General features: G+C 35.1%; 1 protein-coding gene across 1 annotated transcript; it reads right to left on the bottom strand.

Moving 5' to 3' along the window:
- Positions 1-13,334: 13,334 nt before the first annotated feature.
- Positions 13,335-17,080, bottom strand: LOC149621157 (uncharacterized; the record flags this gene model as incomplete). Its single annotated transcript, XM_089854717.1, has 5 exons — positions 13,335-13,817; positions 14,194-14,209; positions 14,315-14,988; positions 15,120-15,124; positions 16,495-17,080. Coding segments are annotated over 5 exons (1,647 nt in total), but the record flags the coding sequence as incomplete, so codon positions are not given.
- Positions 17,081-17,134: the final 54 nt, after the last annotated feature.

Below are 17,134 nucleotides of genomic sequence, written 5' to 3'. Positions count from 1 at the left end.
CCTCAACTTGTTGCCCATTAAACCGGTTTTTCCTGGTACAAGGCGACTTCCGCTAAGCAAAATTAAACGGGCCGGAAGCTGTCATGTACCAATTTAGGAGCAACATCATTATTTGCGCTTGTAGAGCGGGGGACCTGCCACTCCTTGGGGTTTATAGTCTCTATGGTGCCTTATTGTGCGCGAAATTTAGATTAGAGTTCTACAGTGGCCCGCACGGAGGGAGGGTGAAAATCGGCTCCGTTTTATTGGCAGGCCCAACTGTGACGATTCCCACTTCAACTGATATAGCTCTATGTAGGCACATTTTTTCACACTCATTCAATGAAACCTTCTAACGTTAAATTCTTATTTAATGCAAATAAAGATACAAAAATGATACATTTTAAACGTCATGTGGTTCATCATCCGAATCAGTCTGATACAGTAGCGTCGCTAGGGTTTGAAATTTGGGGGGGGGGCTAAATCTGGGCAAACTAGTTATTATAAAAAATTAATGAAAAAAATTGCATAATGGGTTCATTGGAGAATGTGTAGACCTTTAAAACTATCCGTAAATTTGTGTCAACGTTAAATTATTCGTATTTTAAAGATATACAACCTTTTATTGATAAAAACTACGGAACCGATTATGAAGGAATTTCACTCGTCTTAAATTTATTTTTAGTTTTGGTTAGCTTTTAGTCCACACTATTGGGACTCCCTTCGAAAGAATATGAAACAATTTACTTGTCTCCATCTGTTCTTTTCTTCAAAATTGTATTGCTTGATATTGAAATTCATCTCTGCAGAGATGAAAGTTAACGAATCTATCATTATAATTTTTTTTATATATTGCTTGCTACAGAATATTAGGTTGCTAACAGCAATTTTTTGGTAGGGTTTACGGATTATTTTTTGGGGGGGGGCTAAGTTTGGAATTTGGGGGGGGGGGGCTATAGCCCCCCCAAAAAAGGCCTAGCGACGCCACTGGTCTGATAATCAATATATACGGTTTCATCGTCATAGTCACCCTCCCTCCGTGTGGGCCACTGTAAAACTCTATGCTAAATTTCGCGCACAATAAGGCACCTAGGCGGGGACTGACGAAACCCTGACTCAAAAACTCTCCTTACCCCCGAATTGAAATAGCTCTATTATTAAATGATGCCAATTTAAGTTCATCTCATTTATCACAGTCAAAAATATTTCACCACCTAACCTCGTTAGAAACAGAGGCAACTCGCTCAAACAAGTTAAGTTTAATGTACTTGACATCAGTGGGGCTGGTTTTACAATATATCACCTGCTACATTTAAGCTAGACACGCACTCGACGGAAATCACGACGGAGACCCGGCAGAAAGGGGTTCGACCGAAAAATCTTTACGCCGAGCCCGACGGAATTTCCGCTGGGCCGGGCGCAAGTTGTGTTCTTTTTTTCGGTCGTGTTCGGCGTTACGCCGGTGTCTCAGCCAATGAAATTATTCCACTGACTACGTCATAAATTTCAAGGGTGCACGCATACGCTAGATAGATTGATAGCCGCCATGTATTTTTTTTGGTCGGAATTATGCCACGAAGAAAGAAAAATGTATCTAATGGAAGTATATAGAGGTAAGATGTTAATAAGGAAGTCTTTATTGAGGAGGTTAGAAAATATACTTTCTTGTACGATCTAAGTGACAATGGGACAGAGATACCAATTCAGAGTGCGAAATAAATGTTATGGAAACCACTCTAATCTGTCACGTGACCCAAAAATATCTACCGCCAAACTCAAAATTCAGTCGCAGTGTGAACAGTCTACAGCCGGAAGACGGCGTAAGGTAAAATTTCTACCGTATGCTGCGAGATTTGCGTCGGTTTTTTTCGGTCGAGTGGGAATCTAGCTTTATGAGGCTCGAATTTGTCATAGTCTGACGCAAGAATCAGGCCGTCAGAATAAACCTAAGCCGCGTATTTTCCAGTCAGATTTTATATTCTGTTATTTAGCACGACCAGATCTATCAAACAACACCGGATTCATACATGTACCTCATGAGGTAAGAATTCATACCTCATTCGACCATTTTAACCCCCGTCTGATTTATTGATGGCCCCCTTTGATGACGTCAGATTTCATATATTTGGAATCGCCATTTTTAGTTCTATCATTTGCCACCTTTTTTATTCATGTACCTTATGAGGTAAGAAATCATACCTCATTAGGGTCAAACATGACCCCGCCCCCCTCAAATGCCCCAGCTGTGACGCGTAAGACGGCCAAATCTATTAATGAGCATCAAAACTGAACTCATTCCAATGGTCAGACCTTTTGTACTTTATGAGGTAAGATCCAGGCCACTGGCTCTTGGTCTATGATGTTTAGATTTACAGGGAGTATAAGCTGGCAGTCGAAACTTTCGCTTTTGAAAAGTAAAACTAACCTAAAATTAATTCTTTTGTGACATGTTTTATCTTTATTTCGAGCGTAATTAGAGTCCAAAATAAATTATAAAAAAACGCCTTGGTTTGGACCAAGACCGAAAAAACAAACGATATGTGTGAGGTTTGTCAATTGGCTGAAGTTTCAGATATTGCAATTTTTTTTAGTTATTTTTATCCATTTAATCCTTAATAAATATTAAATTCAATCAACTGATTTTACTGTTAATCGATCTATTCCCTCTAAATTAATTTAAAAAAATACATATCTACGCTTTTACAAGAACAATTACATTTTCCTTAATAAATATTAAATTCAATCAACTGATTTTACTGTTAATCGATCTATTCCCTCTAAATTAATTTAAAAAAATACATATCTACGCTTTTACAAGAACAATTACATTTTCCGAAAACATTTTATCATGAAATTAATTATTTTGAAGGGAGTACGTGCTGAGGGATCAACAATGAATATTTGAAATACTCTGTCTAAAGAGACCAAGCGAACTTTGACATAATTCGATAGGAAAATGCAAATATTTAAAAGTGGATGAAAAGACCAGGGTGTTGCACTAATTCATACATTTAATTTCGTATATCGAATTGCAACATTTCTAATGTCGTGACTATGAAGGAAAGGTTGCACTGCAATTTCCCTCTTCGTACTTTAGAATTTCTTGGTCATAACTCAGGCTTCATTTGAAACGTCACCACCCCTTTCTACACAGTTGGCGTTACTTGTACGCCGGTAACGTATTACGCGTAATAATTTTAGCACGCGTAAATACCATTTCGGAAAACACACTGTGGCGAGGCCACCATTGGGTATTCTCCCTCGCACCAAGGGTCACTGCCAGACGGTAACAAAGTTGACTACAGGCAGGAGGCTAGTCAACTTGCACTGCCTATAGCGGTGCTTCTAGGCGAGAGAAAGAAGACCTTATAACGGCATCACACCTGTGTTTTAATTCTCTGTAATTTCTAAAATGGTCTACTCACTTACAAATGAACACCGATTAGACTGAGTGATCGGTCCTTCAGGCGCTAGTGAGTGTCAAGCCACAACAATAATCATCTTGTATACGAATGTTTTAAAGTTTTAGGTTATTAAGGTTGGCGGGCAAGTCCGGAGAGTCATGTACCGTTCACTAATGTGAAAAGGTTTCGACCTATATGGTAATATTGGCTGAGTGTGTTACCACGGCTCAGATGACCCATACACTGGAACCACTGGTGATTGCAAAATTTTATATATTGGGGAAATGGAAGGGGGGGGGTTAGTTAAGTGTGACCTTCTTCGTTTAACTGGTAATGAATGGAAATGAATATAACAAGCCATTGTTACTGAAACGTATTTCTTTATATGTAATCTTTACCCTTACCTTTGGTTATATTTATACCGATATCATATTTTTCCAGTGTTACAGATAACTACCTACTAAAAGAAACCACACAGGATAAACGATGTTGCTTTGTCTTAAGTAGACGACATTAGTTTAATAACTAGTCTGAACAGAATAAAATTAAATTATCATATTTTTTTGGACATCACTCTTCTTAGCAACTTACAGATTTAAACTTTTTTTGGAAGCAAATTTGAAAATTTGTCAAGCCAGCAACAATTAAATCTATGTCCATCAAGGTGCTTACACGAAATCCCTTCAAAATAATTAATTTCATGATAAAATGTTTTCGGAAAATGTAATTGTTCTTGAAAAAGCGTAGATATGTATTTTTTTTTTCAATTAATTTAGAGGGAATAGATCGATTAACAGTAAAATCAGTTGATTGAATTTAATATTAATTAAGGATTAAATGGATAATTGCAATATCTGAAACTTCAGCCAATTGATAAACCTCACACATATCGTTTGTTTTTTCGGTCTTGGTCCAAACCAAGGCGTTTTTTATAATATCTGTCACTTCAGTCTTAATGTAATTAAATTTTAAATAGTTTTAAATAGTTTTAAATCTAACTTAATACCACTACCAAAACCTGGTACCACTTGGCAAGCCCTTCATTTGGTCCTCTAAACTCTAGAGTAATGCGGTTTATTGTGTTTGAAAGAGAAAAGTTAGAGTAGAAATTGGAAAAAAGCTTGAATTTTTAAACTGGTCCCGCCTCAATTCACATCAAAAAACTTAATTATTAAACTGGTACTAGTGTTACAATTGTAACAATACTTCTGTTAAAAAGGCACAAATACTGCAACACCCCGCCCCAAAAAACTTTTAAATTTCGCTCCTTTTCAATATGGGAAAAATGCTTTTAAATGACAATTTATTTAAGTGTAAGAATTAAACAGGAAAATGGAGGATGAGTGTAAGATCAGAGTAGTTTTAATTATAATTTGGAAGTTTAATTATAAGGTATCCGTGAATTTACCAAAAACATTCCTGTTTTGGGTTGACTTCACATTAATTATACTTGATTAAGTTTAATTTAACGGTTTCTCTAGTGTGGATTTAGTTTATAATACAAATTTCGATAAAATATTAACATTAATTGCAATTACCCTAAAATATCTAAGCGCTTTTGATGCATTTTTTAATGATGAATTAAATTAATTTCAAAGTGAAATAGGTAACATCTGTGGCTGTGCAAAAAACTTGTGATGTTTTAATCTTAATTTGAGCGCTTTTCGGGAGAGTGGATTAAGCTTAATGTACTTTAAAGATAATTTAAATTAACTTAAGTGTGAAATAGAAAACATTGGGATTTACCAATGGCTTGGGTAGTTTTAGATAAGATTAAAAGTTATTTGAGTATTTATCCAAAAAATGAATATATTTGGTTTATTTTCACGTTAATTATATTTAATTGGGATTTACCAATGGCTTGGGTAGTTTTAGATAAGATTAAAAGTTATTTGAGTATTTATCCAAAAAATGAATATATTTGGTTTAATTTCACGTTAATTATATTTAATTGAGTGACAATTAACGTAGGATTGTGTTTCGGCAGTGTACATTTAGGTTATAAAATGACTTTCAATATATACTTCACGTTAATTGCAATTTTTAGTGGAGTTTTTGAATCTTATTTCACCCTAAACTTTCGAATTTCGCGCCTATTAATGTACTTTAAAGATAATTTAAATTAGCTTCAGTGTGAAATAGAAAACATTGGGATTTACCAATGGCTTGGGTAGTTTTAGATAAGATTAAAAGGTATTTGAGTTTTCATCCAAAAAATGAATATATTTGGTTTAATTTCACGTTAATTATATTTAATTGATTTAAAATTAACGTAGGATTGTGTTTCGGCAGTGTACATTTAGGTTATAAATGACTTTCAATATATACTTAACCTTAATTGCAATTTTTAGTGGGTTTTGAATCTTATTTTACCTTAAACTTTCGAATTTCGCGCCTATTAATGTACTTTAAAGATAATTTAAATTAACTAAGTATGAGATAGAAAACATGGGGCTATACTAACAGCTTGTGCAGTTTTAATCTTAATTAAGTATTTTATTTCAAAGTTACTCGAGTTCTCATCCAAATATGTATATTTCATGTTTAAATTCACGTTAATTATACTTAATTCAGTTGAAATTAATGAAGGATTGAGGTTTGGCAGTGTTGATTTAGCTTATAAAATGAGTTTCAAATCACCTTAATTGTAAAGTTTAGAAGAGTTTTTCATTCTTGCCAACACAATGTGTTCAATTTTTATCATACCACGTGCTAAATTTGCGGTAACATAAAGATCATCTATAACATATGTTAATGAATGATGTGATTCTATAGTTTAGCAACTTTGGCTTCAATAACAGTAATTAAATTAAATACCTAAACAATTCATAGCAATTTTGACAAATAAGCAAACGGCAATGTGAACTGTGGAGATAGCGAACAACGTAACCCTCCGTTGCTGACGTGGTTACGTTGGAAAAATCTGAGCTGATGTAAACATGGAAATTATTTGACTAATTAAATTACATAACGACACTGTCCTCCTGGATTAATCAGCACCACTGTTACTTATATTTATGAATTAACAAAATCCACTGTTGGTAACAAATAGTTAAACTGCGCTAAGGTAAACACCACGACTCTTTTAACTGCCGTAGGAAAAACATATTTAACTTTTTGTCATCTTACCAGTATAGTATTTTGAAGTTTTCGATCTTTTTACAGGGTGAAAAGCACTATCTTTATTTCAACACCTTAATAATTTGAATAGGTATGCCATTTTTTACATCAAATTGTAAGCACACACGGTAAATACAGCATAAAAAACCTAGGGTTAACCCGGTTAGGCTATGTTTCTAGCATAAAATTGAGCAGACTATAATACAGGATTCCAAAAAAAATGAGAGCTGGAAATCAGCCTTTTTAATAATCTTTAAAGAGGAAAGACACACTATATGAGACCAGGCTGGGAAATAAGCATAATTTTTAAACTAGTCCTTGTGACCAGTGACCCCCTAGTTTCCGAAATAATAAACTGGTCTCCAAACTGGTCCCCACCCTTGTTCTCCTATAGATTTGCAATTAATAAACTAGTCATTGGGACCAGTGACCCTCACGTTTTGAATAAAAAAAGTGGTCCAAGCTATTAATAAACTGGTTTTTGACCTGTAAACCTGTCTTATTTCCTAGCCTGTATGAGACTATAATTATAATAGTAAGTAAGATAGGGTAATGACAGCCTTCTACGTTTGACTGTATTAAGCCTTATGGGGAAATAACATGGAGTGTCATTAGTCTCTATAACTTAAGCCTTGGCCGTAAAGAACGTTGAAAAACTTACTTCAAAAGATGTAAAAACCGGTAGGATTGCACTTTACGTGACCCACCCAACTAACAATGGTTTCTAGTTAATTGGACCATGAGGAGTCCGAAAAAAATAGTTAAAAAATTATTTGGCCGCCGCAAGTTGGTCAAAAAAATTTTTGAAAATTTTAAAATCCATGCACTTACCGCCATTGAAGCCGCTATCCGCTTAACGCATTCTGCACTCAATCTTGCAAAATAAGCCGAGGAGGTCTGTGAAAAATTGCCGGACTCGCGCCGGAGTTTTATAGCTATGGATTTTTTTAAGCTTACGGAAACATTTATTTCTGATAAAAGGAGGGAAATATAAATGCGAGAAAAACTGAAATGTTTTGGGAAAATCGTTGAATTTTTTGGGAATTCAATAATTGATAACGGTAAATTTTGAAAAAAACCGTCAAATTATTCGGGATTTTTTTTAATTCACTCAACATTATTTTTGGGAAAATGTGTCAAATCCTTGGTAAATATGATTTTTTGTAAAAAAAAAAATTAAATAAAAGGCGTAGAGAAAAGGTGTCAAAATATAGGGAAATTAGCAAATGTCAACGTCAATATTTCAGAAAAGGAGTCTAGTTTTTTTGCAACTATATTTTGGGAAAGGCGACAAATTATTGAGAAAGAACCAAATGTCAACATCAATATTTTGGAAAAGGCGTCAATTTATTTCAACAATATTTCGGAAAAGGCGGCAAATTATTGGGCAGTTAGCAAATGTCAACATCAATATATATGAGGCGTCAATTTATTTCAACTTTATTTTGGAAAAGGCGTCAATTTATTTCAACTATATTTTGTAAAAGGCGTCAATTTATTTCAACAATATTTCGGAAAAGGCGGATAATTATTGGGCAGTTAGCAAATGTCAACATCAATATATATGAGGCGTCAATTTATTTCAACTTTATTTTGGAAAAGGCGTCAATTAATTTCAACTTTATTTTGGAAAAGGCGTCAATTTATTTCAACTATATTTTGGAAAAGGCGTCAATTTATTTCAACTATATTTTGGAAAAGGCGTCAATTTATTTCAATTATATTTTGTAAAAGGCGTCAATTTATTTCAACTATATTTTGGAAAAGGCGTCAATTTATTTCAACTATATTTTGGAAAAGGCGTCAATTTATTTCAACTATATTTTGGAAAAGGCGTCAATTTATTTCAACTATATTTTGGAAAAGGCGTCAATTTATTTCAAATATATTTTGGAAAAGGCGTTAATTTATTTCAACTATATTTTGGAAATGGCGTCAATTTATTTCAACTATATTTTGGAAAAGGCGTCAATTTATTTGAACTATATTTTGGAAAAGGCGTCAATTTATTTCAACTATATTTTGGAAAAGGCGTCAATTTATTTCAACTATATTTTGGAAAAGGCGTCAATTTATTTCAACTATATTTTGGAAAAGGCGTCAATTTATTTCAACTATATTTTGAAAAAGGCGTCAATTTATTTCAACTATATTTAGGAAAAGGCGTCAATTTATTTCAATATTTTGGAAAAGGCGTCTAGTTATTTCAGCAATATTTTGGAAAAGGCGACAAACTATTGGTCAATTATCAAACGTCAACATCAATATTTTGGAAGTCATTGCAACTATATTTTGGAAAGAGTGCCTATTTTTCGGCAATTTGATAAATGTAAACACCTTTTCCAAAATATCGTCCTTTACATTTACCAAATTCGGGAATAATTTGATGCCTTTTCCAAAGTATCGTCCTTCACATTTATCAAATTCCCGAATAATTTGGCACATTTTCCAAAATATTGTCCCTTACATTTATCAAATTCCCAAATAATTTGACACCTTTTCCAAAATATCGTCATTCACATTTATCAAATTCCCAAATAATTTGACACCTTTTCCAAAATATCGTCATTCACATTTATCAAATTCCCAAATAATTTGATACCTTTTCCAAAATATCGTCATTCACATTTATCAAATTCCCAAATAATTTGACACCTTTTCCAAAATATCATCCTTCATATTTATCAAACACCCAAATAATTTGACACCTTTTCCAAAATAACGTCCTCCAGATTTATCAAATTCTGATTAATTTGACATCTTTTTCCATGATATCGTCCTTCACATTTATCAAATTCCCGAATAATTTGACACCTTTTCCAAATTATTGTTCTTTCAGATATATCAAATTCAAGAATAATTTGACGGCATTTACCAAAATTTACCGTTATCATTTATCGAATTCCCCAAAAATTCAACGATTTTTCCAAAACATAGCAGTTTTTCTCGCATTATATTTCCGTCCTTATATCAGAAATGAACAGTTTCAGTAAGCTTAAAAAATTCCATAGCTATATCTCCGGCGCGAGTACGTAAATGTTTCCGGCGCGAGTACGTCAATTTTTCACAGTCCCCCCCGGCTTATTTTGCAAGATTGAGTGCAGAATGCGTTAAGCGGATAGCGGCTTCAATGAGGGTAAGTGAGTGGATTTTGAAATTTTCAAAAAATTTTTTAACCAACTTGCGGCGGCCAAATAATTTTTTAACTATTTTTTTCGGACTCCCCACAGTCTAATTAACTAGAAACCATTGTTAGTTGGGTGGGTCACGTAAAGTGCAATCCTACCCCTTTAAAGGAGGAGCCGTTACCGTAACAAAGGAATTCACAACAAAGTACAAACGCCAAAAAAAGAGAACGTCTAGCAGACAGCTTTTTCCTAACCAATCAGTCTGGGAAATAAGGATATTATTTAAACTTGTCCTTGGGAGCAGTCTGGGAAATAAGGATTTTTTAAAACTGGACACTGGGCCTGCCACCCCCTGGTCTGGAATAAATAAACTGGTCCATAACAGGGTTGGAAATAAGGTGAATTTTGTAAGTGGTCCTCGATACCAGCGACCCCTCATGTTGGAATTAGTAAACTGGTCCTTGAGACCAGTGACCCTCGCATTAATTATTATTTTACCGGTCCCACTATAAATTAAATTTCTAAAATGGTGAGAATAATAAGCACGTAAAGACACTAAAGTAAAAAAGCTGAAAATTCTAATTGATTTTGAATTTTTTACTGTAGGAAAAGGTAGCATATAACAATCCATAACAGTTAACTTTTATTTCTTGTCACAATTTTTCAACTAGTTGCCACTAAATACCAATCAACATGTCTAATGATATTTGAAGTTCTTAATCCTTGTCTGAACTATCCTTATTCCTTATTGCATTTTACATAATATACGGTGGCAATATCTTCTCTCGCTATCAGTAAGCCAGATCAAAATCCTGTAATGTGACCATGCACTACTGCCTAATACGACTACTGACAACTAGTACTGGCTATGGTCTAGACTGTCGACTACAAGAGACACATTCTAGAGTATAGAGTAATTTCTTTCCCATATACGGCAACGTCATAACCCTCTATCTCTTACCTTAGTGATATCCCCCCCCCCTTCCCTTCCGGGGGCAAATAGTATTCTCTAGTACAAAGTTGCCCCTAACGTAGGGGATACACAGTTCACTCCCCCTCTCAACCGAAATTACTCTATAGACGCTAGACAAGATCGATAGTCAATAGACTACAAAACTTTTGTAGGGAAGTTGTAGCCAAGGAGTACTAACTTCCTATGAGTAGAATTGGTAGAAAATGTGTTGAGCTAGAAAAATTCTAATAAGGAACCCCGAACTTAATAAACTGGTCCCACCGTCTATTTTTTCCAAAAACCATAATTAATAAAGTGGTCCCTGGGACCACTGACCCCAAGTTTTGGAATAAATAAACTATTCCGAGCAATTAATAAACTGGTTTTGGACTTGTAAACCTGTCTTATTCCATCTCCATGACCATTGACCAGGACGCGTCGTCTGCTAAAATGAAGAAGTGGAATCCACTTAGTGGATAATTAAAGGGGCTAACCGGACCTCTCCCGAGGCAGTCTGCCTTTAGGGACGGGGGAAAACACTCAGCTTTTTGGCCATAAGGAATGGCGCCACTGTCGCGGCGGGGGGCTAGGCATTATGCTTCCCAACGGTTTGACCCCGCAAGCCTCCGGTGGCGCCCTTTAAAATAGTTGAGATAACGTCTGGACTCTGGTTACCCTTGAATTTTATTAGTGGTCAAGTGGATCACTGACCCCCTCCGATTTAATTTTAAAACTGGTCCAGGCAATTTTTAAACTGGTCATTCGCCATATGCCACCGCCTTATTTCCCACGCTGCTTGGGACCAGTGACCCCTCCTAGTGTCCGAAATAATAAACTGGTCTTCGGACTGACCTCAGTCCCCCACCTTTGTTCTTAATTAATAAACTGGTCCCGAGGACCAGTAACCCTCACTTTGAATTTTAAAACTAGTCCAACTTATTAGTAAACTGGTTTTGAACCAGAGGTAGTGTGCTGAAGACTGCTGTGGAGTGTTTCCTGGAGTGAACTTTGCTTCTAGAAGTATCATGTCGAGAAAATATCGGAGATTCTGCCAGACTTGGACCGCAAAAACTATCTATAACAATTTTCAAAAGTAAACTAAATATATCTGTAAAAGTAGCTAGGTATTTCGCGATTAAATCAATTCATATGTCCTCAAGTAAATGTATCTTAACGCTTACAAATCAGTCGTTTTAATAAAAAATAATTACTAGACAGAGCTAATTTAAATACAGGTTTTTGCGCGGGAAAAACAAAAACCTTGAATTGAACTCCACTCTCGAATGATCCCGATCTCGTTAATTGCACCTCGGTCATTCTAATTGAAATTAATTAAAAACCTGTTTTTTAAGGTACAAAAAAGCTTTCATTGTTTAGTTTATATACAGAACCATCAGAATACAATAAACGTATGATAAAATAAACTTGACAATATGAACAAACAGTAAAATTCTCCCATTAAACCTCTATACGTGAATACACCTACTAAGTACTAAAAAAAAGAGCATGAATTCAACGGTAAAGTTAGCGACAATTTCCCTGCATCTATGTAGACAATAAACACTAAATAGACTTGGAGACCACCTCTATGAAGTATCTTCGTGATATTGTTTAAATTTTCTTACAACTTTCAAATTCAGTGTAACGATACTTAAATAGTGGTAAATCATAAAACTAAAATGTTACTGGCCCAGAATAGGACGTTCTTAACAGGCTTAAAGGCTAGGGGTTCACTGCATTACCAGTCTATAGAAGAACTAAATCAAACCACTCTAAACCAGGCAGCTAATATATTTAGATTAAAATTTCATCACTGAAACGGTCCTAAGACATTATACAGAATGCAAACTTATCCTAATAAACGTATGATAAAATATACGTGACAATATGAACAAACAGTAATATTCAGCCATTAAACCTCTATACGTGATATACCTACTAAGTACTGAAAAAGCAAGAGCATGAATTCAACGGTGAAGCTAGGGTTAGCGACAATTTTCCTGTCTCTCTTGTTTCTTTTGAAACCATCTACTACCAGAGCTGATGACGAAGTTAAAGTAATTAAAGACGCAAATGACGATCCAGGACCTTTAGCAAGTACTACGCCAAAACCTGAAGAAACTTCAGACAGTGGTAATGAAAGTTCCGAGGAGTCTGGTGGCAAAAATGGAACTCGTTCGAAAGAAGAAAAGCTCAAACGTTTGGAAAAGCGCTTGGAACAATTCGAAAAACGTATCCAAAATCGCCAGGAAAAGGTTATGAAAAAATTTGAGAAGAGATTGGCAAGAATTGAGAAAAATATTGAACGTAATTTGAAACAACTTTCCGGTATGAGGGTCAGTTTTGCCATGGAAGCAACGAAACTAAATAATACCTTGGAGAAATTTAAAAGGGAGATGAACAATAAAATTAGTCAATTATTACGGTAAGCGAAGATATAATTACTGTAATTTCAGTTGTAATATTAATTGATGTTAAATAAAGCCTTTGAGACAATATTGTTACTAATAAATTTCACTATCCGTTCGTAATGGTTTTATGAATAACTAGCAAAATCATATTATTATTATTATTTGTAGAAAAAAGGTTCGGCGTTGCCCGTTAAGACATTTGGTTTGTTCCGGCCGCCATTTTAATATTAATATACTGCAGTATATTTAAAGCACACAACCATAGAGCCGGTATGGTAATTATTCGGTGCTTACATTATTTCTAAGAATGGAAAGTTTTCTTAGAGATTACCCAATACAATTGTAAAGAACAGTGATATTTATTCGGAAAATGAAAACATTTTGTAGTACAACACATTTAGTAAATGTTCTTTCCAAGTTTGCTGAGTACCATTAACTATAATCCATTTTATTATTCCTAGTGATTACTACGTTGATGTCGGATTAAATGACTCTTCCGTGCGCTGCCATAATCACAATGATCACGTTTGAAGGGTTTTTCACCACTGTGAATGAGTTGATGTCTGATCAAATCATTCTTCTGCGTGCTTGCGTAGTCACACTGATCACATTTGAAGGGTTTTTCACCACTGTGAATGCGTTGATGTTTGATCAAATTACACCTCACCTTGCTGCCATAATCACACTGATCACATTTGAAGGGTTTTTCACCACTGTGAATTCGTTGATGTGTGATCAAATTATTCTTCTGCGTGCATGTAGTGACGACAATTTTACAGTCTCTCCTGTTTCTGCTCAAACCAACTGGCACAAGAAGTGATGACTACGATGAAGTTATTAAAGAAGAGAATTAAGATTCAAAGCAAAAACATATTAATCAATTATTATGGTAAAAACATCATTCTTTAGTAGCGAAGATATAATTACTCACATTCCATTTTTAATATTAAATATTGTTAATGAATAAATTCATGGTTATATTCAATAACACAAACATAGTGTCACTACCAGTTTCCCCTTAAGACGTTAGGCTAGTTACATACCACAATTTTGTAATACCATATAGCCCGTCCGGTGAGTATTCCGTAACCATAGGTTTTTACAATTTTTCAATGAACGAAAACTTTTTTCTTAGTATAATACAGTGGTAAAGAACAGTAATGTGTGAAGCGAAAATGAAAACATGTTGCACAATTAACAAATTCTGAATTGGTTCTTTCCAAGTTGTAAATTGCTGAGTATGCTTAACTACAATCCATTTTATTGGGAATGCGTTTATGTACTATCATATGACACCTCTGCATGCTGCCATAATCTCACTGATCACATATGAAGGGTTTTTCACCGCTATGAATGCGTTCATGTTTGATCAAAACATTCTTTGTGCTGGCATAATCACACTGATCGCATTTAAAGGGTTTTTCACCAGTGTGAATGCATTGATGTCTGGTCAAATCATCCTTCCGCGCACCTGCATAGTCACACTGATCACATTTGAAGGGTTTGTCACCACTGTGAATGCGTTGATGTCTTTTCAAAGTATTCTTCCACGTACTTGCATAGTCACACTGATCACATTTGAAGGGTTTTTCCCCACTGTGAATGCGTTGATGGATGATCAAATCATCCTTCCGCGTACTAGCATAATCACACTGATCACATTTGAAGGGTCTTTCGCCGCTGTGAATGCGTTTGTGTTTGATCAAATTACTCTTGTTCTTGCTACCATAGTTACACTGTTCACACTTGAAGGGTGTTTCACTACTGTGAATGCGTTGATGTCTGATCAAATCATCCTTCCGCGTACTAGCATAGTCACACTGATCACATTTGAAGCGTTTTTCCTTGGTATCCTTTCGGTCGTCAAGTTCAAGCTCCCTTTCATTTTCAGGTGAACATTTGTATCGAGTTGAACATTTGTTCTTGGATTTTCCTACAGAAAGGAAATAAATTAAAACCTCATATGATATCAAACAACTCGCATCACAAACACTTCAATCTTCAGAGGCAATTGATATAATAGGTTATGCTTAGGCTTAAAAAGGCACAAAGGCAAGCAAAACAAGTTTAGAAACAATAACCGATGTCCGAGTCGAAACAGCGGTTTCCAAAGGTTTGATCTTACCAAATCTAATACATGCGTTGAGAATAGGGTTGTAAGTCGGAAAATTTTCCACGGAAAATGACCGAGCTATATTTCTCCGCTATCGGCTTCTCAATTAGAAAGTTAATACTTTAAAATTTTTCAATTGCCTTTCTTTTCAAAACATTCATTATTTTGTTTTCGGTGAATTCGGAGGGGGAAAAATTGTCCAAGGGCACAGAGTCTAGTGACCCCTATTCCCTATAGCAAAAGCTCAGTCATTGGCTATCGCTTGCATGCATAGGGTTACTGTTTGCTCTTATGACGGTATAAGGCGTTAGAGAGTCGAGACCTAACCGTTAAGAGACCCAAGTGAAACTGAAATTATCAGGCATAAAGGATAGTGATCGTCTGCGTCATTGTAAGGGAAACGAGGTGTTATGTTGTTAATTTTATTAAGTTTGTTAACCCTGTTTAAAGTCACAAATTATGAGAAAATCAACCACTAATATTTGGCGGTACTTTAATAAATCTACTAAAGATGGCAAAATAACGGGAGAATGTTTTAATTCTTTAAAAGTTTGATAAATTGACTGAAAGCTCACTTAATTGATAGTTTTATATTTTTCCGATTAGCGGAAAATTTTCCGCGTTTTATTTTTCCGGAAAATTTACAACCCTAGTTGAGAACGTGGAAGATTCAAACTTGATCCCACGTTAGACACTCGCGTAATACAGAATGCAAACTTTCCCATAATAAACGTACAATAAAATATAAGTGACAATATGAACAGCCATGTTCTGCCATTAAACCTCTGTAGGTGCATGATAACACGTACTAAGAAGTGAAAAAACACAACCATGAATTCAACGGTAAAGTTAAGCTTAGCGACAATTTGCTGTCGCTCCTGTTTCTGCCGAAATCAACTAGAACAAGAAGTGATGACGAAGTTAAAGTAAGGAAAGAAGCAAATTATGATTAATCAATTATTATGGTAAAAATATCATTCTTTAATAGCGAAGATATAATTACTGATAAACCATTTGTCATATTAAATATTGTTAATTATAGTTTAAAAAAAAAAGGTTACATTAAATATTGTCGTGAAGGTTTTAAAAATAAGTAACACAACATCGTATTACTACCAGTTTTCCGTTAAAAGAAGTTAGGCTTGTTACATACCACAATTTTGTAAAACCGTGTAGCCTGCCCTGTGACTATTCCGTCACGATAGGTTTTTTAGTTTTTTATAATTTTTCTATAATCGAAAACATTTTGTTACTGAGCGTCTACTACAGTTGTCAAGAACGGTAATGTGAGAAACGAAAATGAAAACACGTTGCGCAATTAACACTTTTGAAATGGTTCTTTGCAAGTTTTAAATTGCTGAGTATGCTTAACTACAATCCTTAAATTAGTCCATGTGATTATAACGTCTATGTCTGATCAAATTACTCTTCCGCGCACTTGCGTAGTCACACTGATCACATTTGAAGGGTTTTTCACCACTGTGAGTGCGTTGATGTGCGATCAAATTAATCTTCTGCGTGAAGGCATAATCACACTGATCACATTTGAAGGGTTTTTCACCACTGTGAATGCGTTGATGTGCGATCAAACTAATCTTCTGTGTACATTTATAGTCACAACGAGTACATTTGAAGGGTTTTCCGTCGCTATGAATGCGTTGATGCACGATCAAATTATCCTTCCGCGTGCTTGCAAAGTCACACTGATTACATCTGAAGAGTTTTTCGCCGCTGTGAATGCGTTTGTGTTTGATCAAACTACTCCTATTCTTGCTACCATAGTCACACTGTTCACACTTGAAGGGCTTTTCACCGCTATGAACGCGTTGATGTGTGATCAAAACATACTTCCGCTTACATGCATAGTCACACTGATGACATTTGAAGGGTTTTTCTCCACTGTGAATTCGTTGATGTCTGATCAAATTAATCTTCCACGCACTTGCATAGTCACACTGATGACATTTGAAGGGTTATTCACTACTGTGAATGCGTTGATGTGCGATCAAATCATCCTTCCGCGTACT

The sequence above is a fragment of the Phalangium opilio genome, unplaced genomic scaffold, assembly GCF_054372755.1.
Source record: "Phalangium opilio isolate 3A_F unplaced genomic scaffold, DU_Popi_V2 ptg000209l_1, whole genome shotgun sequence".
Classification (NCBI taxonomy): Eukaryota; Metazoa; Arthropoda; class Arachnida; order Opiliones; family Phalangiidae; genus Phalangium; species Phalangium opilio.
The sequence above is the reverse complement of the archived record's forward strand: the minus strand, read 5'-3'. Positions and strand labels throughout refer to the sequence as shown.